Here is a 23,703-nt window from a genome sequence, read left to right as displayed (position 1 = left end):
AAGTACGTACAAACATATAAAACCTGAACTGGACTCTAGCTTTCGAGCTCGAATTCAAGCCCTAACTAAATTTCATTTTTATCATTCAATTTGTGTATTTGTAAGTTCTAATTCGTTTATATGGTATACAAGTTTCAATTAGTGATAAGTTCAATTTCTTCCATCCTATCTGAATCGAAAATTAAAATATCATTTAATGAAATTCTCTATTAAAACATCATTGTCTACCATATTTTTCTGTTGCCATTCTCTACCATATTTTAAGCAGCTTGGTCAAAATAAATTCTCTATTGCCATTCTCTACAAGTTACAAGTTCCTTATCTATCATTTTTCTGGTGACGGCAAAAACAGTTGTATGGGTCAAACTTCATGGTCTACTTCTGCCAAAAAAAAAAAAAAACTTCATGGTCTACCATAAAGGCTGAAAGTTTGGATAGCTAATTTTTTTAAAATAATATTTCGCTTTGCATCATGAACATATTTTTCAACCTATTCTTTTATATTCCCAATAATCTTTTTATTTCACATACATCACATCACTAAAAGTCCTAGTGTAATTATTTCAAATAATACTCCATCCAAACAACGAATAACTTTTTATACATTGTCGGTATATAATATTTGTTACACTGATATTGGTTTAAATTGTGCTATAAAATATGAATTCAAATTTGAAATTCAAATCGTGCGCATGTGACATATATACAAAATTATTAGTATAAAAAAATCTCTACACTGTCAGTGCATAAAAAGTTAATCCTTTTTAAACTACCTTGTTATCAAATATTTTCGATGAATTTTGTGCTATAAAATGAACATCAAAGTACTTAATCATCCTTTAAACTATTTCACAAAGCTGTATTTTATTCACAACGTGAATTTGTTCACCGGTTATTCAAATTATTTGCAACTTTGATCAGAAAGTTTTTTTCCCCCTATCAACACGATATTTGCTAATTTCCTCCTTCTCTTATTCCTATATTAAGGTATGGGAGTAGACATGAAGGAGGCAGGGAGAATTTAGAGGGAACTAAACTAAAAGAACACTCTTACACTAAGGGTCAGTTTTGTTCATGGATAGGATGAGATGGGATGACTCATCCTCGAATTATTAATATTGGGATGAGTCATTTTCGGATTAACAATCCAAATTATCTAGTTTTTAGTTCGATAGGATGTGCTGAAAAATAATCATATCCTATGTTTGGTTAGGGATTGGATGAGATAGAATTACTATATTAATGGCCAAAGTACCCCTTAATTTGTAGATTCTTTTTAATAAAATAATTTAATAAAAATTTAATATTTATAACTTTTATTAAAATATAGTAGGTTGAAACTTTAGAATTATAAAGTAAATTAAGGGTTGTGATATATAAACATTTGCATTCACTCAAACTCAGCCCATTCGCGCTCTTAAAAATAGATTTTAACTAAGTTTTTGAACCAAAATTTGAAATTCAATTAAATGATGGGCCGAATTTTGGTTAAAGTAGGATTAAATTGATTAAAATCTAATCCATTTAAGAGCTTTAAATGAGCAGAGCTTAAGCTAATACAGAAGATTTTTCTTTGGACAGAGCCTGAGCTTATTAAAGTCCGTATTTCACAAAATCCAATTGATAAGATTCTGTATTTATATAGAATTTGCTTGAGAAAACAAGCTTAGTAAGGGTAATTTATTCCAATGGCAATATAGTCCTTTTTATTATGATGTTAATATGGTAAAGTAATCAAAAAATATAAATTAATTAATAGGGGTAAATTAGTCAAAGAATTTAAAACAATAAATAGGGAAAATTAGTCAAAATTTTTGAATATAATTAGTAGGGGCTAATTAGTCCATCTATTATCATATTATTATATGAGAGTATGGCTATATAATAGCCAATATAAATTTGAATAATTCATAAGGGCAAATTAGTCCAAATATTGTTATATTGGTAGTAGGGACAAATTAGTCGAAAAAACTTTAAAATTAATTAATAAAGGCAAAATAGTCAAAGATAAATTTGTATTAGAGTAGAAATAAATTAATCTAAAATTCTATTATCCTACTTGTTAATCATTTCGAATGACTAATACCATCTCCCCCACTCCATGAGATTATTTTATCCCGTGAATAGGGGATTAATTTTGTTAGTTAAGATGTGTCAATCTCATGTATAAAATGCAATCAAATATGAAATAATACAGGATAATTAATCCAATCCTGTGTATCCCATGAATCAAACGGACCCTAAGGGAAAGCGCACTCAAAGGGATCAAAAGGAACCTAGATGAAATTAATTAGAAAAACACGTTTAAGCATCTTTTCTATTAACTCAAAGCAGCACCCCAACCGAAAAAATTAAAGTTCCTATGGTGGGCGGTGGCCAACTCGCCTAAACGAGCAGGTTGGAAAGATACAATGCATTAAATGGGAAGAAAAAAAAGTACGAAATCCTTTGTTGCAGTCAATTTCCAGCTCACTCTGCACTTTATTTGGAAAGGGCATTTTTTCGTCCTTTTTATTAGTAATTTTTGTATGCTCACTTGTCATTCTCTGAGAAGTTTGTTTAACACATCCCATTACCCTTTGGACAGGTGATTCTGAAATACTCAATTTATATTGTATCAATTTATTTTCTGAGTAAAAAGAATAATGTGTCGAACATATTACAAATGTTGACATTTGACCCAGGTTAGAATTTGCGCCATGGGACATAATATTCATGAATCTTACGTTTGTTCTTTCTTGATATTTGGGGTGTCAACTTTGTCGATTTCTCTTAAAACATGTGTAAATTACAGCTTGCTTAAACAGTGCGACAACTCAATTCAACGTTGGACCAAGTGAAGTTTTATACGAAAGCCTTCTCATGCTTTGCCTGCTGAATGAATCATGTTACCTGCAAAAACCCAAAAAGAAAACCATTTCAGTCATGCTAGCTGTATAAATTGTATATATCCAAAAACAAGAAAGCTGTACAGTTGTTGTGTCATCAGTTGCAAGCCTGATTTATTTTAGTTTGTCGTCACAACTAAGGTCCTGTTTGATAACTCAATTTAACATTTAAAATTAATAAATTCAGATCTTAATATATTTAGACAGTTTGATAATAAAAAATTAAACATTTAAATTAATTAAGCGATAAGCTATTCACCTATCACTGAATGTAATTTGCACTCAAATATATTAAATTTAATACTTAATAATTCAATAACTTAATGAATTCGAACTTCAGATTTCAGACTTCAATTTTCAAATTTCAGTTTTATCAAACGCACCCTAAATCTAGAAGATTGTAACTGCTAAATAGACAAAGATGAATTTTAAGAACCTCAATGTGTTGGCATGCATAAAATACGCTACTCCAAATTTTTGTGATACCCAGTCCAAAAGCCTTAATTTCAAACAATCATATTTTCAGTTGCACCCAATTCAATTTGTGAAAGATAATGGGACAGAAAAAAAAGAAGACCCAATATCTTTGTGTAAATTTGAAGTTTTTATGTCTAGATATTTTTCTTGAATGATCAACAGAAACAAAGGAGGATCCGAAGTATGAAGCATTGAAAGGAAATGTCAAACAAATTGGAACGTGTTGATTAAATGAATTTGGATAAATCTTTCATGCATTGGCAGTGTATATACTAACGAATTTAGATTCATAACATATTTGTAAAGTTTGGTATTCAAATTTCTATTAAAATTATGTGCCATATATATAAACCCGTTACTTGTAGGAAAAACAAATTCAATGAAATTTGTTTAAAAGAATGATGCTTGTCAGCAAGTGTACTTCGATACAATCCGGTTTCTTTAAAACGGGTAGGGAACCGAATCATCTTTTTTAATACAAGGTGTCATAAATATTCTTCTTCTTCTTTTTTTTTTTTTTTTTGTTGGTGGTGCAATGGCCATTGAGAAGGAAAACTAAAAATCGTGATAGGTATTTCTATTGATCACTAAAAATGGTGCCATGTAATGTAAATCATTGAAACTATATATATTTGGGCAATGATTTATCTTTTTTATTTCAAATTTTAAAAAAAAAATACTAAACCCTTTTTTCGTTTTCTTTTGTTATTTGAAGCATTTACCATGGAGCTTGGAAGTGCAACAAAAGAGACAATTATCAATTACTTTTAGACCCTCTAACAAAAGAGGCAATTATCAATGACTTTTAGACCCTCTAATAATGGTTTGTGAAAAAATTAAAGCCCATTTGGATTGAAAAAATGTTGTAGTACTTTTTTCAGATGTCATATATATATATATATATATATATATATATATATATATATATATATATATATATATATATATATAAGCTCAAAAGTGATTAGGAAATTGATAAGGAATATTCTCACGGAAATCCAAAAATTATTATTGCAAAAAACACAATCCAAGTCTTATATGTAATTATATTTGTTCCTTTTTTTTAATGTCTTTATCTTTATTTTCGAGTAGTATACTGCAGGGAAAGGAAAACGATTGCAGCAGTGGGCATCAAATCCTAATTCCTAACGCGTTTGAAAGAAAAGCTGCAATGTTGCATTGCATAAGCCATAGCAAAATAAATTTCTTTAGCACTTAAAACTTATCTAGGAATTCATTCGGTTGCGTCATACTAATCGTGTGAATAGAATTTGTTTGAACTTCTTGTTCACACATTGACAGTCTTGAGCCGAACTCAAGTGGTAGGTAGTCACGCAGACTTATAATTTTAGCTTAGGCAAAATGGCAGAAATCTTGACATATTATCGTAACGAAAAGTTTCTGATTCGAAAACTCCTGCTTACACTAAAAAAAAAAAAAAGTAATTGTATCTAAGTTTTAGAACAAGTTAATTTAGATATAAGTGTTTTTTTTTTAAATTCATTGCTAATGTCATGTTTTTGCTTTAATGTTTTGAATTAAGAATCACCATTTTAAAATAGAAACAAAATTTCAGTAGTTTGAATCTTTCCATCTTAAAAATGTAAATTCCTAATTTCCAATGCACATTAAAGTGAATGTATTGAATTTAATATTACACAACTAAACTCATTCAATGTTATATCATCTAGATACTATACCCAATTTGTCACCATAACAATTAATTTTTTTTAAAAAAAAGGAACCTAATTAAATTTTTTTTTAAAAAAGGAACCTAATATTGAGGAGGAGTATCATGGCACAAGGATGAGAAAGTTGACGTTACATCTAACCAATTCAATTCCTCTTTAACTTTATTCTTTGAATCAATGTCTACTTTTTTGTTGGGTAGCCTGAATTTGTCATTTGCCTCATTCTCATTCTAATCATCATCAACGGCACACTTTTGGAATCTCTTTATTTATTTTTTTTTTGTCAATCCAGAAAGTATCTCAACTTTTTATCGAATTAATCTTCCTGGACTGGAGTACCCCACGCCCCAAGTACTTTCTCAATTTTTTGTCGAATTAATCTTCCTGGACTGGAGTACCCCACGTCCCAAAAGCACCCGGCAATAAAAGAGGCCATACTCGAACCCGCGTCGCAGGACCCAGAGGGCTATCCTGCGACCGGTTGAGCTGACCCGGAGGGGCTTTTGGAATCTCTTTATGACTAGTACAATTGTTTGTTTCATTCACAGTCATCATAATTCACATGGGGAATGGATTCTTTTATAATTTGATGGCTTAGAACTGAGACCATTACGCCTAAACTGGCGGAAGAATCCAAGAATGTCTAGTCCTCGACAAGTAGTGGGCTGTTGGTGATTTGGAAGTTGGCCACCACCAAAGTTTTTAAAGTTTGATGGAACCAGAGTTCAAAGGTTCAAATCTTATTTTTTGTTACTTATCATTTTAAGTAATTTATTCTAAATTTATACAGATATGTAATGTACCTGTCTCGTTTGGATGTATAATTTATCCGTTTTATTTGATGGTGGTTCAGTTCTGTTCTCAGTAGATTCACTTTCCCATTTGGCTCAATTATGTCCGTCTTCTTAGAATAGGTTAGAGTAGAAGTTGGTGCAAAATAGATTAAAAAAAAAAAAAAAAGAAGAAGACAAGCAGTGGGTCCACTGCCACGCGTCCAATTGAATTGCGGCCCATGGAGTTTTGATCATTGGTGATGGATCATCATCCCGTCCCGGCTTCGTGCGTCCACGTCTGAAAAGGTCCGTTGTGGGCCTAGGTCAACCGTGTGGGGCTCACAAGGAATACGCATCGACCCTTTTCATATTGGTCGGTTCTTGCCCGGAGCGCGGAGGGAGGCTTCCTTAACCGCGGATTCCGCCAGCCAATTCCGGCTATGCATTCCCTGGATTTCTGCAGGCGTCAACCACTTGGCCACCGCATTTGCCCAAAATGAGCGTGCTCCATGTGATATTTTTACTTTTTCGTTGAATGGGTTCTTCAATTATGTGTGCTATCTTCTTTGCAAAGGTTTAAATTTAGGGTTATTATCACTTTATCCCCTTAACGTTTGGTGTCACTATCAATTTCCTCTTTAACGTTATCTTTTAGTCACTTTACCCCAATACTAACGGTCAAACTTAACGAAATTTGTTAATTAAAGTAAAAAAACATGTTTAACCCTTAAAATTATTATCACTTTACCTCCATAAACTATAGTCTCATTATCAATTTACCCCCTAGAGTTATTTTTTAGACAATTTATCCTACCATTAAACCAATTTAGTAAGTTAAAAAACTTTAGAAGAAAATACCCTCATCCTTGCATAATAAAAAATTTAGAGTGGCTCTTTTCCTTTTTAGTATCAAGAAAAAAAAGTCAAAATATTAATTTATTTCTTCTTGACAATCTTATTAATATCAAAAAAGAATAGAAAGATGGAGAGGGGGAGGGGGAGAGGGAGAGAGCTCAATTCTTTTTCTAAAAATTACAAATAAAAAAGAATGAAATACTTTTATTATTTTAAAATTATTTCACTTTTCTGTTTACTACCAAATTCTAATCCTAATCCCGACAACCTTAATGTAATACGATAATGTTAGGCTTTTCTGCAAAATCTAATTTTCTTTTTTCTTATTTTCTATCTCCTTTTCTTTTCCTAGTATTAATAAGTGTGAAAAAAAGAAATTTGAGAACACCCTTTTATTTTTATGTTTTTCAATCTCTTAAAGTGAAAAAAAAGAAGAATAACCATTCCAACTTTTTTATTTTTAATTATATATAAAAAGGGTAAATATATTTAAAATTTTTGACCATACTAGTTAGATTAATGATGAGGTAAAATGCCTAGAAAATAATGTTAGAAACTAAAGTGATTGTATCACTATAATCTAAACGAATAAATTGATAATAACAATGTAGTAATGCTATAAAATAACAGGGTATTTTTGTCTAAAATTTCTTAACATGTTGAGTTGAATTACTTATGGGGGTAAAGTAATTAAAAGATAACGTTAGGAGGTAAACTGATAATAGTGATATAGTTTTAGAGGGTAAACTAAGTTATGCTCGAAATTTCAAATTCCACAATCACTATCACCATAAATACATGATGATTAATTGGATAACAGCAATGAGTTTAATCAAAAATCCATTAAGTGTTTGGTAACTTTACAGCAATAAGTGACAATACAATATGACTTAAACCATAAAAATAAATTAAAAGATGGTTCACCTCCTTGATTTTAGAAATTTCGTATTTATGTCTATCGCTTAGGAATGGAAAGATTTTTCACCGCTTTTTGTAGGTGGATTCAAAAGAAAATAATAGATAAGTGAAACTTTACTCTTTAATAGTTAATCATGAAACCTATAGAAGGTATCTATGAAACTATTGACTAATTCTGATTGATGTTAAATAAATACTATGTATGAATATGATTGAATTTGAAACCCATTTCTTGTCTTAAAACTCACTTACCAGACATCTCCTTAAGCCAAATAACAGAAAAACCTTCTTAAATAAATTGCTTGGAAAAGTGAATTTTGAAAAAGGGGTGAACATTGATATTTCAATGTATGGCACTACTATCTTTTCCTTTCTTTCATTATTTGAAAAACCAAATTACATTTCACTATAATTACACATGAAAGTAGTTTGTAATTTGTAATATAGAGAAGAATGTTTTTGCTTTCTATATGGTTTTGAATATTAAAAGTCAATAACAACAATAGATATAGGAATGCCAAAAAAATGCAATATTTCCTTTTGAGAATACAAACTTCCTACGGTTGGTTTAAGAGTGAGTTGGGAGCTATAATTTAATCGTAACAATTGGACGTATAGGATGAAAAAGTCACTCTTTCTTATAGAGCTACGATGCTGATTTTTCAGAATTCTCATATTTATATCCATCACATAAATATATCATGTTTTTAAAGTCGATTCTTTTTTTTTTTTTTTTGCAAATGAATTCACTTTATATATTTGTGGAAGTCGTATGAATCAAATAAGTTCAAATCATTTAGATTGTCAACATGATATAGTCTTTGACTTGTTTGAATGTTGAAAAGCATAAACTATATATTGACATCTGGTTACACGTATGGGTGAACAAATCATGAAACCTCGAAGATAGTTTACTTTTGTCGACGCGTGTGAGAGATAAATTAGTTTCGTCATGCTTCTGAAATAAAATTTCCTTTTTTTATTTTTATCAATAAACATTGCGCAGAAATTGATGTGGTCAAATCATAATTATTCCGTAACTTGTGGTCGCACTAATCAAGTCATCGTTGATTGGATCACCAAGGCGTAGATGTTCATGGCATAGTTTTCAATTGAAAGCTGCGAATTGCGACGCTAGACTATCATTTTCAGTCTGCGGACGATGTCAAGAGTTGGAAAACGCTTTCCCCAGTTGAGAGCTGTTGTGGCCAATAACTCAGAAGAAGTGAAACCTCTTCTGGTCCCTCTAATTAAGCAGATAAAGACTCTTGAAAGGAAAGCTCAGAGCTCAAAATGCTCGTTGTTGGTTTTGGTAATCTTATACACACCTTCGATTCATTCATCTTTTGGAAAATGCTAATATTGGTTTTTAGAGTATAAACTACTAAACAACGCTTAGTATTGCAAAAACAAAAAAAAAAAAAGTCACAAAAGACTTGTACCGAGGGTTAAAAATGGGTTTATGTTTTCTATTCAAGAACTCATTATTTATAGTGTTTACATAAAATAAATTAACATAATTTTTAAATAATAAATCTCAACAAAATGACTTGCTAACAAATTAATATAATCCAAATCTTACCGGAAATATTTGTTAACAACTCAACATGATTTTTTGTTAACAAATATCCCAACAACTACGGTTGTGTTTGGATTGTATTTTTCTAGATTTTTTGTAAAACAATTACTGTAGCGATTTGATATACGTGAGATAAAAAGGTGATTGGGAACGTAACAATTTTTCTTTGGAAAATTGCTGTTCACCTTTGGACAACAATTTTTCAAAAAAAAATTGTTACGTTTTCTGTGAATACATTTTCCAATCATCTTTTTATTTCATGTATATCAAATCGTTACAGTAATTTTTCTACAAAATTAAATTATTCACCTTTTTACCTTACCTTTTTACATTTGTTCAGCAACTAACTAAATTATTCTAGTATCAAATGAATTTAGAAAAATCTTTAAAAGCTAGCATATCTCAATAGTTACAATCTCCTTTGAGCAATGTATCCATGATTCTGGTTTGATTATATCTTGCCACATCATCTAATGATTTAAAACTTTCGAAATCATTCAAGTGTCGATAGCTCTGGTTCCCTGATAAATTTTATTGCATTGATACAATACTCGAAATGGACTGTAGAACCCTCTTATCTTTTTATCTTGTGATCGAACCTCCCACAAGACATACATAGCGTAACAAAAATTCAATGGGAAACTTGGAAAAAACAATTATTTCGTCCTTGGGGGTTTAGGAATCCGCTAGGACAAGTGACTACATTCTAATCACTGCCAAGTACAATTAAGTTTTGTCCAATGAAAACTATTATTGTAATGAAGAGAATAATGGTCGGAAGCAAATCTTGGCACGAGTCATGAAACCATTAGTCAGAAATATTTTTACGTTTTGTGTGAACATATTTTTCAATCATCTTTTTATCTCGCATATATCAAATTATTACAGTTTATTTTTTTAACAAAAATTATTAAAAATAACATCCCAAACGAGAATTTTTGGAAGGGTATAACTCAATTTTTTTAAACCTGCGTTAACGATCCCACTTTCCCTTCATTTACTCAACAAAAAAGTGGTAAGGAAAGGAAAATTAGAAAATCAAAAAAGTAAGGAAACATATGGTGCAATTTGGTAGAAATGGTGGAAGGGGCTACGAATTTTCTCATGAAAAAGCAAGCACGTGATGACAACCAGATGCACTTAGCAAAAGCAATGAAATTATGCTCTTTGTACCGGCAGAGCAGAGGCAGCAGCCCCTGAAAACCAAAGGACAGAAAGAAAAACAAGAGATGCCCATCGCATGTTGTCTTTTCGTCATGGGATGGGAATTACATGCAGACAAATCATGGTTTCCACTTCTCTGCCCTTTTCAATAGTTTCCACAAAGAATATCCTATTGCAAATTACTTAGTACTTTTTTCTCGAATTCCATCCTCTTTTTTTTTTTTTTTTACTCAAAAAGTTATATACAATTATAGGGTATCTGGCAATCAAAGTTTCACAAGAGGCCTCGACATTCCTAGAAGGAAGAATATTCTTACTTACTATCACTAATACTAGCTCTAAAGAAATTGAAAAACCCCTCGGATACTCACCTAAGTATACAATTTAAAAGCAACTGCTTTTTCGAGGTGAGCAAATATGGACAAAAATAACTGCTTTAAGGTTTAAAAGTGATACTCTTTCGGTGAGCACTTTTCGTGTTTAGCTTGCAAGTCTTCACAACTACTCATTTCCTCTTCCGCCCTTTTTCTTCTTTTGGGTCATTTCTCAAGCAACAAATAACTTGGCATACTTTTCTCGTTAATTTTGGATTTGTGCAACGGATGCTTGATTAGAAAATCCATTCATTTCGATTTCCAACTTTTTTCCCTTGCTTTGTTTGGATTGTGATTTTCAGCAGAAAATTTTTTACGTTTTTCGTGAACACATTTCTTAATTATCTTTTTATCTCACATATATCAAATCACTACAATATCGTTTTTTACAAACACTTCTAAAAATAGCAATCCAAGCCAGATTGAAAAGTTGAAAAATAGCAATCATCTATTGATCTTTAAAGTTACAAAGCAGGAACAAGGAATTTTATTCAACCCTTTAATTAACTATCATCTTTCGCAGCATCATTCAACATTAATTATCATGAACCAAGTAATAAATAGTGCCAATGCAATGCAGTGCTAGGCTTTCACTATTAGTAACATGTTAAAATTTGTGTACTTATTTATATTTTGCTAAATATTTAGTTAGCACTCTGATCTTGAGTCATCTTATGCTTATTGAGCTTCAATTCTTGAATTTGAGAAAATTATAAAGAAGTTGAAGCCAAATATCGACTTCCATTGACCCATTCGTTAAAAGTTATGCAACTTCATAAGCAATTCAACAGAGGAAAGCAATTTATTTTTTTGGCAACCTCACTTTTTGTTTATTGAATACGAAACAACTTGTCTAATTTTTTAACATAGAAAGAAGAAACAAAGCAAAAGTAGCTTACTTCTCTTTAGATAATTGGAAGGTCAATCTTACAAACGTAAAGCATTCCACGGATGAGGAAGGGGGGCTAGCTTGCAAAGTTGGGTAAAAATTTTTTTTTTTAATCGTCAATCCTATAGGCCTCCCATAATTCTAGATTATGAACTATGAATGCACAATCTTGGAAAATATCAATCCACACTCTTTATGGATTAGAACAGAAATCCGATCCTCTTTTTTTTTTTTTTTTTGAATCCTTAAATTCTTGGGTCTTTTTTTTCTCCCTTTTTTCTCCTTTATATCTGCGTATAAAATCGGGAGAGAAACTCTTTCCAAGTTTTATCAGTTTTTGTAAAATCCCTACCAAGCTTGACCAGTCGATCCCCTCATCTTTTTGTGTCAAAACTTTTGTTATGTCTCAATGCCTCTTTTTCTCTTTTTTTTTTTTTGGTTATCACCCCTATTAATATAAGGAATCCAGAGTCTTGTTAAATAAAATTCTTACACTTTCTTATTTCTTTTTGTTTAACCAAACATATTAATCTAAGGAGTCATGAGTTTTCCCCAAGTAAAAACTTACCAATTTCTTATATTTGTTTGCCGCATCTAACACTAATGCACCTACCATAAATATTGACGAGGCTTGGATTTGAGCCCTCCCAATAAAGTGTGTGCATTTGTTTCGACCAATCTTTGTCAACGTGCATGCATGTAGATGCTTAAAGGTACTACATATTTTTCCTTAATCTATGTTTGTATAATTTTTAGGAGTTTGGGTAAAACCTTATTTGATAAGCCAATTCAACACTTAAATTTAATGGATTCAAATTTTAATATATGTAGACGTGTTTGATAACAAAAAATTGAATATCTAAATTAATTAAGTAGCACTGAATTTCGTGGTAAAACCTGCTTCCAAAAATAAGTGACAAATTATTCACTTATCACTTAATGTAATATATACTCAAAATGTATCGAATTTAGTACTTAACAATTCAATAATTTAATGGATTTAGATTCCAGATTTCAGATTCCAAATTTCAGTTTTCAGACTATAGTTTTATCAAACGCACCACAAGACAATCGTAAAAGAGACCTTAGGTACTATTATTTTGTAAAAATAAATTTAATTTTAAAAAGTGTCTAAATATAATAAATAATAAATATATATGTGACAATTTACACGATATGTTCAATATGCGTTGAACTTTTGTTAGACAAAACTAATTTTAAAAGAATAGATCTGTCACAAATTAAGCCAAACCCTTAACCATTGGACCAAAAAAGTATGGGGTGTAAAATAATCTGACCCTAAAATACTGATGTCCAGACCCATGAATCATTCAAAATATGATTTGGCATCAAAGATAAATATTGGAAAAATGGCCGCTTTTTTTTTTTTTTTTTACTTTTGTAGCTGCTGAGCTAAAGCCAATTGTCAACTGCAGATTAAGTTTGTCTTTAATGGTTCGGATGTGAATACGTACTATTGGACTTTGTCTTTAGCAGATGTGCATGTTTTGGCACTAATATTGCATGTTGGACTTGATCAACTTACTCTTAGTTGAAACACGAGCTTTATGTTTGAAACTCTCAATGTTAGTGAGGTCATAGTGTTAATTAGAGAACTTTGACATCGTTTCAGCATCTAATCCTTCACACTAAATCAGACGTTTACCTTTTAAATGGTTCTCCTAATTAAAAAAAAAACATTTGCTTTTTTTTTTTTAACAAGGGAAAAGTGGGATTTAGGAAGAGGAAAAAGGCAGGGGGATTAGAACACAGAACCTTAGCGATCTGAAAATTTTTTTTTCTAACAGGAGAAGGGTGGGATCTAAGAAGTGGGGAGAGGGCGAGGGAAGTTTGAATCCAGGATCTCTAATTGTTGAATAAGTGACTCCAAAGCTCGTAAAATCGTTTGCTCCTTGACGCATAAATGAGGTGAAAATATATAGATTCCTTATGAAAAACAGATTCAATTGTATTCTCCAAATCACAACAACAGAGATTACCACAAGATTTTTTTTTTTTGTTCCCAACTCCCTTAAATTCGAACCAAAATTGATAATTTAATACTTATTCCAGCCCAAGAAAGAAAAAATCAAAAAAATAGGAACAAAGATTGAAATCAAATACTATGTGGAAGATCTGTTCAACTCTATTATGAATACAGTCAGTCAGCAAGAAACACCCATGCCCTCTTGGGCTGCTGCATCAGCACTCACTCGTTTGCAAAACAAACGTTCCCAAACAGAGAAAAGTCCTATTTTAGCACTCGAGTGGCTGTTAGGTCTAATGAAACATTTTCTTTGTTCATCAAAATTGACCACTAAAAGTAGGAAAAAATGAACGTTTCAACAATGTTTTTTGCAATCAATTTGAGATGGAACTTAACACCTGGTTGGCTCTTACCATTCACAAATACTGGGCTCTTTCTCCGCTCAACATTCGACGACATATGAGTGATGACCATTTCCAGTTGTAGCAAATACTCTTTTAGTACTTGTCTTTTATCATATATAACACTATGATAACTACTCAATATTTCAAGCCAAATTTTGTATCTAACGTTTACTTCTTACCATCTTATGATTTCTTCAGGACAACTAATGGAAAAAACTGTTAAGAAAATAAAACAAGACAATAGAAGAGTACAGAAACTGCACTAACAAATTTCACAAAAGAAGGGGGATTTGTTGATAATTCTTGAGGCGTGCACAAACATTATTCTTAAGGTGTTTATTGCTCCCACTACACATAGTAGTTTGCTTCTACGTTAAGGCAATATACCTCTAAGATACAATAAGAATGAAGAACTTTTGACAGTAAAACCAAAAGGTCTTTTTTAAGAAAAGATCAAAATGGCTAAGTAAGTTTGTTTTACTAAAAACGTGTCATTTATATAGGAAAGACAACCCAAAAGACATCAAAACTAAAGGGTCACAATTTCCTCACTTTAATGATCATCAAGAGGTTGCTTTAACCTCCTTTAATGGGCAAAAACATGCCAAAACCGTTTCCTCACTATAATGATCATCAAGAGATTGCAATTAGTCTCCTTTAATGGACAAAAACATGCCAAAACGATTTCCTCACTATAATGGTCATCAAGAGACTACATTAAACATTTTCCTTTTGTCCAATATTTTGAATTTGACAAGCTTTATTTCTATTTCAATTCACAAACTATTCCAACAAAAATTAGAGCATGGGAAGATGCAACATTTTCATGCAAAAAATTGCCCTCCGGCCTCCACTTTCTTTAATCAGGATAAAGCACATGAAATATTCAATCATGTTGCTCATCTCCGGTCCCCCACTTTCTTCAAATGGATTACATTTATTTTAAATAAATTGAAAGAAACCAGACTGTTGCATCATTTTGACGTTATCACATGCCCTTTTACTTGTGTACAATTATTTTTTGGATTTTAGTTCCAAATAAAAGAACGTTCCAAGCCATTTTCTTCTTGTTATATTGAAGCACGATCTCAATCTCCTCAATTTACGATCCATTACAACTTTTTAGTTGTCAAGAATTTAATTTATATGTCTTCATCTATTGAAGACTATACATTTGGCTTTCTTGCTTTGTATGCATAACTAGTAAAGAATGTTTAATACTATGATTGAATTGTTCATTTGCATAACAACTTTAAGCAAAATTCCAATATCTACAAAAGCAAAATGAGTATCAAATTTCGACCTTGTCTAGAAACACTCGTAGATGAAGATTAGTATTTCTTATCGTTGAAATATTAACTACTACCACTTCAATAATTCTTGAAAGTTGTCATACCACTTCAACATTTTCTCGAAGAAGATTGGATTGAATGGTAAGTACAAGATCTTTGATTCAAGACGTTCCACTTATCCAAAAAAAAACACTTCAACATTTTCTAGAATGAACCCTGGACAAATGGAGCTTTATTATGTCCCCTTTTTAGGCCTCTCGAAGGAAATATACTGAACATTGTTGCCTGCCCAATCTGGCTAATGCTTTAGAATTGGCCCAAACCAATGTAGTTTTGAATTGGGCTACTATCCAATCTTTTCCAATTGCTAGTTTTTGAGTCTTTTCCACACGCCAATGTTGATTTTCACATTTCAATTAGTATCACCTTTTTTTTTTTAAGTTTCATTTTCCTTTTTGACTTACCAAATTTTTTTAGCACCTTGAAACCCAAGCTATTTAGTTACTTGTTCACCGCCAATTTGGCATTTCAGATTATTGCATCCAGTGAAAACTCTAATTACAACAGGTTTTTATACTCCAAAAACTTTTAAACCGAAAATCCCACAAAAGGTTTTTTTTTTTTCTTTCAAAAGGTCAAAAAAAAAAAACTTCATAAGCCCTCCACCATAAAAGCAATTGAATGTCTTCTCCATGAGACCATCACTACAGAAAATATTGATAAGTCCAATTCTTAATCCAAGACTATGACTCTCAACCCTATGTTGATATTACCTTGAAGATGCCCATGTATCAAGGCCAACTTCATAACAGTTAAAAACCAGTTAGCTAACACTTTAAAGAAATGTATACACCTCAAATATACATTTATCAGACTCCTCCTGTAACCTTGAAAGATCCAAAATCAAAATATTGCCTTAATTATACTCAATCTTCTAGTCTAGGCAAGTATATTCTTTAGTCAAATCATCACCTTGAAATCATCTCAAACAGTGTATTTCTTGTGAGATATCAAACATCTACAATAGAAGCAAATGATGCAGTTTTAACTGAAAAAAATAATATGGATCTCGAAAAGCGAAAAATGCTAAAAATAAATCCCTTGAAGAATATAGGTGGAATACTTTACCATTATCAACAAACTACTAGCACCCAATTTGATAGCTTTAATATCACCAAACTAACTCTCTCATGTCTCACAGGCTACTGCACATTTTAAGGAGTCTAAGCAAAGTTGAGCAATCTATACAGCTTCCTAGTGTTGCATTTCAGACTGAAGCACTATGTCTACCTATAGGCTATATCCCCATTACAAAGAATTAGCAGCATGAACTTGTGCATGAACAAGAGCATTTTGGCCAACTACACGAGCATTTAGTACACCAGAATGAACATTTCATGCAGCCAGGTTTTATACATTCTAGGCACCTAGGTCTCCATTCAGGGCATTTTGGCTGACATGCTGAGCATTTGGGCCACCAGCAACATGAGTTGCAGTTAGGTTTCGAGCAACTAAAGCAACTGGATCGCTTACATTTTACTTTGCAGCACTTGGTGGCAGAATTCCTGGCAGCAGAATTTGACCTCTTGTTTAGCCGTAGAGTTTGCCGGATCTTTTCAAGTCGGATTTCAGTGGTCATATTCTCCATTTCTTGAACAAATTTACAAAGATGGCGAATGTAATCTGGATATAGCTCTAGGTTGCAGTGCCCACCACCTTTAATCCACAAGGGTTCATATGGGTCCCTAGCCATTTTCCATAGTCCACTGCCATGTAGCCAGTTCACTACATCATCTTCAGTACCCTGTAAAACGCTAGCATAAGGAACCGCTTTAATAATAAAAAGCTCGTTTTCGAAAAGACCAACCAAAAGATTTCACTGGAACTGTTCTCCAGTACACCAAAGACAACTTAGCCCTTATGGTTAATCCTTCTCTTACCAAGAAAAATAACTTTTAAAGCTGACATTACCTTAAGGTAGGGCAAGAACTCACATTCATGCAACATAATTTACAGCATATATTATTCCCTTATCCATCTTTTAGTAAGTTAGGATATAAAAGGAGCCAGAGTCATCAGGCAGCAAACATCCATAATATATCACAAGTTAAATGAAGTGACATAAGATGGCGTTTGATTATACAAAGTTGATCTTTAACAACAAAGACAAACAAATCTTTAATAGTTCTGATGCTGACTACATAATTTTCAAGCATAAATCTAGCCCCCTCCGGAGCACTGGACATGATTCCTTGATCAAATCTTATATCTTCTTTACTCTATTTGTTTCCTGCTTTCAGGAGCATCAGATTAAGCAAGAGAAGCTTAGTCATTGTCTGTCCATGAATAACTAGAATGCAGTATTTGCATAGATTAAGTCATTTCATCTACTTGAGTTTAGTGGCATACTAAATTAATGTTCTTCCACTCCCTAATATTAGTCAATATAGCGATTAAAAGCTCATAATGAGTCCAATCAATCCAACAAACCAAAAGAACATTTATAGAATCCCCAGTGCTTACCAAGGCAGACAAACAAAAAATACAAAAAGGGGCAGTAGTAAAAGCATGCTGTGCCCATGAGTTAACATATAAACATATGAAAACTTCCAACTACTTGAGAACCAATACAACATCCTGCTAGTTACAATAATTGTTTACTCTTTTGAAAACTTTATCTCAACAAACTTAATCTCAAACTGTTGTTATTTAAATTTCTACCTGCAAAGCTAAAACACAAACATCTTCTGATTGAGGAATATGATTTTGGCTTGAGCAGTCATCAGTCAATTCCAATACTTGCAGTCAATTGAATCCTTCCTACTTATACTTATTAGTAAAATTTCTTGTATATGTCCTATTACTGGGTACAGGAGTTCAGTCCATGAAGTCCATGATCACCGACTAGTGTGTCATATTTTTAGACCCTAAATTTATAAAATATTCCTCTGGAATGACTTTTAGACAAGAATATGCAGCAAAAAAAAAAAAAAAAAAGGAAACCCAATCATAAAGAAGAAGCAAGTTTTATATCCACTCAGCAAGAATAAGAGTTGTTGGTCTGAATGTTCATCACTACACACTCTGGGTGAGTATAACTTCAAAATCACGGAGAAAAATAAAAAGATTAAAATAAAATCAAATATGAAGAACACTTACATGAATAACAAGCACAGGGCACTTCACCTTCCAAATTTTATTTACATTCTGCACATTGAAAGAACAACAATGAATTTAAGCAGCAAAAATTGGATTTCCTGCTATATTTTGTGTAAAAGCACAAGCCATAACTCTTGATTTATTCAGAAAAGAAATGTATGGTCATACTGGACTTGAATTAACAAAGTATAGCTTCTATCTCAACGATAACATTTCAATAGTTTAAAAAAGATTCTCGCAACCAAAATATCCACAAAATTGCAGTATATTTCCTCAACTTTGATGGCATCATACTGTGCCAAATTGAAAAGCTTCAATTACTACAGAAGCACAAATACTTAGTAGGATTAACACAATGAAGGGTATTATCATCATCTTCACATGAACACATTTTGTTGAAAACAGTTTTCAAGCGAAAATCAAGCCACCATGATTGCATACAATAATTGTTTTGCTCAAAGATCTGCTCCTAGTCTTTGAGATTGTTTTGCAAACCCTTTTCAGCCTCAAGCTTTCTGTGCTATAGTTTCAGTCAAATTGCACTTGATCAATTTGGGACAATGCATTTAATTAAGTCAGAACAAGAAACCAAATCAATGAATTTCTAGCTCACAAACAAGAACTGCAGGGAATCTACCATGAGAACATCATACCATTTATTTATTAGATCACAGATGGTTTGATTGGACAACAAAGAAATGCATCAAGATCGGCTAAAAATATTGTAACTAATGATCAGTATCTTGTAGCAGCTGAACTTCAAAATGGATGGGTCAAAATAGATTGTTGAAACTTGCTAAGATGATTTACATTAAATTCTTGAACCACAATATCAACTAACATAGAGTCTAACATCAAAGGTTTCAGGGTCAAAATAGATTGTTGAAACATGCTAAGATGATTTACGTTAAATTCTTGAACCAACACAGAGTCTAACATCAAAGGTTTCAATTAACTATACAGATAGACTACATAAGCAGAATCAATGAATATCCTCTTGTTTCATCTCTTGTACTGACTGGAGAGCATATAACTACTTACCCTGTAAATGTCAAAACATAGCGTGAACTTCACGTGACAGAGCACACGAAGACCAGAAAGAATCGCACTGTGCAGAACTACACCCCTCAACCTGGGAAGTTTAGCTGCCAAGTGCAATGTTGGTCCACTTCCAACAGATTGTCCATATAAAATTAAGTCTTCCTGGCTAACCCCATATTCAGTTTCCAGGCAGTCGTATACTGCTTCTATGTCAGCATAAGTATCAAATTCACTTGGCTGTCACATAAACAGAAATAAAGTATTTTAGACATCAAAAAAATAATATGACAGAGACCGCACATGCTAAACTAGAGCCTGGAAAACAAACCAGGTCAGTACCAAGTGATATTTTACCAGGCCAGAACAAAATGTTAAACTCTATAACTTGTCTCTTATGAGGTTCACCACAAACTGGTTCCCTGATTGACATCCAATGTCAAGAGTTTTATCTCAGTTGCACAGCCAGATTGCATACGCTTTACACTTAAGTATCTATATCTGCAGGGACAAGTCAAAGGTGCTTGACCCAAACTTGCCTTGTGGATTTTTAATGTTGAACTACTCTTTCCAGCCTTAAAAGTGAAAAAATAAATTCTATTACAGGTTTGGCCCGTAGATGAGAATCATTTTCAACTGGTAATGTAAATTTTGGATTGAGGATTCATAATGAGTAAGGGTTACTCCTCCGCTGTCGCTGAACACGAACAAATTAAAGAGCTTTTAAGGCCAAAATCTTCAATCTTAACGACTTTTCTTTACTCAAAACTTATTCAGACACAAATACATTGGTTACGTAGCACCAAGTCAACATGCATTGCAGTGAAGTATAAAGATTAGAAGCAAAATAGAAAAGGGATAACGATCGGATGGAGACAAAGGCTTAAGAGAGAGTCTCAGTAACCTTGTAGTCTAAGATATGCATGAAGACACCTCATTGGGGACTTAAGACGCATCAAATACGACACAAAGAGACTGCTAAAAAAAAGGAATTTCATACAAGCTAAAATGTACATCAGAAACTTATCTACTGCCATCAACTAAGTATGCTATATTTGGCTAACATTTTTTGGATAGAGCTTTATTTGCAAAAAAAAATTTGATTGCATCACAGACACATCTTTCAACCATCCTTTTATCTTTTCAACCACTCTTTTATCTCACATGCATCACATCACAAAAAGTGCTACAGTATTTTATCAAAATACTATTCCAAATAATCTCCTATCCAAACACGCTAATTGTTTTGCATTAATTTCCAAGCTCATTATGCAAACACTACACATACGCACCTAATATCACGTCCTCTCCCCCTTTCATGTGAAAGGAAATGACCGTAGTCATTAGCTATTTCATTTTGTAAGCTGCCATACCATTCTAAAAGTTGTACGTATATCAAACAACCTCCTGTCCCCACCTCGATATTTTAGTTGTTATATTCCACATATTCTCTGTTCCCGGACTCATTTTTGACCATGAACAGAAATGGGTCATAATTGCACATTATGATCCTTATTTTTTGACAAGGCCAAGATAGCAGATATAGATGGATGATGGTAAGTCGAACTGACCTTGCCGGTAGAAGCTCCATAGCCAGAATAATCATATCTGCATAAGAAATTACGAAGGAAAAGTCATGACTAGAAGGGAAGTTTCAGTAAGTACATGAATCCAATTAATCGCAAGACAAACAAATATCTACAAAAATAAGCAAATTATTGACAATAATCTTCAATTATGAATCAAAGTCAATGGTTACATCCACAATCAGAAAGCTATGTTTAGCCTAACTGAAAAGAGTCTATGACAGTAGAAAACCAGTTTAACTGCTTTATCCTTCAAATTCATGATGTGCAAACAAAACCAAAACTACTATTAAGCCACAGATTCTGGAAACAACACAGAGAGGACACTGAAAGCTTTTCCAAGGTAGCATCACTCTAACTCCAAAAAACCCATTATACCTGACATGACAGTAGGAAGCATATGGACAAAACAAGCGCAATTTGTTAACATAAAAGTAAAAGATAAGTTTCACTGCCCAAAAGCACAATCCCCAAAGAGATCACAATTCACAATGTCTCTATCACAACGCACCAGTTAAATTCTCCTTTTTCACTTTCACATTTCATTCGGAGAAAGTCACCAGTATTCCCAGATTCACTTTTACTCACAAAGGACAAGAAAAATGAAAAACAAGTAAAAGTGGAAAGGGATGTGCACCATGTAACAACAAGAAAACCATAATACAGCCCTACCTCACTTCAATGCAGCATATTTTATTGTAAAAAACAAAAGCAAATAATCCATTCAACAACCTTGTGGAGAAAAACTATCAGGGAAAAGCATCAACTTGGACACTTAAATCAAGTCTGTGAAAAAAAAAACAACGGTAACAGGGATCCTCTTTTTTTTCTTTTTTTCTTTTTTTTAACTTGTTAAAACTGGAACAACTCAACCGAGTGAAACAGAAGATCTGAAGCAAGGCTTTGCTACCGTAGCGATTCATCAACAAAACAAATCCGTTTCACAGTCTTGGCCGAGTAAAGGCCAGACAAAAATGCAAACTTTCCCCATAGAAAACAAGAAAAGGCGAAAACTTTACAAAGACATTTAACATTTGACAGAAAGAAATTAGTTCTAACCCATCTAGAAACAAACACCACCACCGCCCCGCCCCCCCTCCCAAAAAAAGGGTAAAAATAAAGAGAAAGAGAAATGCCAAAAGCGATTAAATCGTGCAAGAGAAAAAGGCCTAAAAAGTGACCTTTACCAAAACCATGAATATTAAATGTAAAGACATCTCATATCCTAGAAACACAGCATAACATATATTCAATATATCCACCTCCAAGATTTTCAGTCATTAATGAGCTCCAAAAAAAGAACCCATTTGCTAAAACTAATAAATAAAAAAAAAGTGCCAGATGAACAAACAAAGCCCGGAAGTTTGTGTACCAAATATATATATAGATTATCAATAGGAAAAGCACAAACAATATTTTTATGAACAACAAAAAGAGAATGCAGAAAATTTGAAAAGAAGAAAGGTAAAAATGGGGATACCCCATGAGGTTGACTCTGAGATTAGCTTTAAGTTGGATAAAGAGGTCATAGAGCTGGCCCAGATCAGCTGCATTGCCATGAGAGTATAAAACAGTGAGCCTAGCATATGGGTTCTTTAAATAAAAAGCTACAATTTTGTTTCCTCTTTTGGTGTCAAGCAACAACACATCTAGACTAGGATCATCAGGTGCACCGGAAATGGGCATAGACGACGTCGTAGATACGGCCACCAACTTCCCATCATCTCTCTTCTTCACCTGATAAGTCGCCGGAGAAGGAGGAAAGAATGCAAATTTTGCTGCCAGCTGAGATATAAGACAACCCATGTTGCAAAAAAAATCGAACAAGATGGTTTTTTTATTTTCTTCTTTAGAGTTTTCCCCTGAAATTCCTCCAGCCGCACCCCAGTTTTTGAATGGCTTTTGCAGACCCTTTTCATGAATGCATGTGTTCTTATCTGGGTTGGTCTTGGAATTCTAAAAACAGCTTTTAAAAAAAAATTGAATAACGTTTAGAATGTGTTTTTGGGCGTTTTTGTCTTGTATTGGTGTGTGTTTTTGAGGAGTTCGGGAGATGGTAGGTGTGAGATGGGGTTTTGGAGCGGGCAGCTGCAGAGAAGAGGTCAAGGGGGAGAGTAAATTGGAGGGCTTTTAAGGGCTCTGGTTAAGTCTGTTTGCATAAAACTGTGAAAGCTGAGATCATGCATCTTACTGGCATCTGGTTTGATACTGCAGAGAGTGTTAGTGTGTGTGTGTGAGAGAGAGAGAGAGAAAGCAGCAAATAGCGAGAGATAAGTGAGGAGTTGCTGCTTGTGTGTTATTGCATTGTTGGGGATATATATGTGGACTGTGGAGGTTGGGGTGGCAGAAGAGGAGCTCAGAATAGGGAGAAAATCAGAAGGGGCGGAGTTGGTGCAATTTTGTGTCTGTTTTCGAATGAGTTGAAAGAATTGGAGCTCTTTGAAGGGGACACTTTAATATTATGTGTCAGTCTGACAGTGGGGTTCAATGTATCTATCTATCACTTACTCAGTTACTCAGACTAGTGTCACATATAATATATCATGGTTTCTATGCAGCCTAGCACGTCACTTGGTACACAGCAGTATTACAGTAGTAGTGTATTTGCACTGTCCATACGTTATTGCGC

At 33.0% G+C, this 23,703-nt stretch overlaps 1 protein-coding gene across 1 annotated transcript; it reads right to left on the bottom strand.

The window, feature by feature from the left end:
• Positions 1-16,421: 16,421 nt before the first annotated feature.
• On the bottom strand, positions 16,422-23,487 carry LOC113702759 (uncharacterized). Its single transcript, XM_027223891.2, has 5 exons — positions 22,555-23,487; positions 21,060-21,096; positions 19,492-19,728; positions 18,451-18,498; positions 16,422-17,095 (listed from the first exon to the last, which is right to left on the bottom strand). The coding sequence occupies exons 1-5, from the start codon at positions 22,878-22,880 to the stop codon at positions 16,610-16,612; spliced, it is 1,134 nt and encodes a 377-aa protein (XP_027079692.1). The 5' UTR covers positions 22,881-23,487; the 3' UTR covers positions 16,422-16,609.
• Between the last annotated feature and the right edge of the window lie 216 nt (positions 23,488-23,703).

This window comes from Coffea arabica, chromosome 8e (genome assembly GCF_036785885.1).
Source record: "Coffea arabica cultivar ET-39 chromosome 8e, Coffea Arabica ET-39 HiFi, whole genome shotgun sequence".
In the NCBI taxonomy this organism is placed as follows: domain Eukaryota; kingdom Viridiplantae; phylum Streptophyta; class Magnoliopsida; order Gentianales; family Rubiaceae; genus Coffea; species Coffea arabica.
The sequence above is the reverse complement of the archived record's forward strand: the minus strand, read 5'-3'. Positions and strand labels throughout refer to the sequence as shown.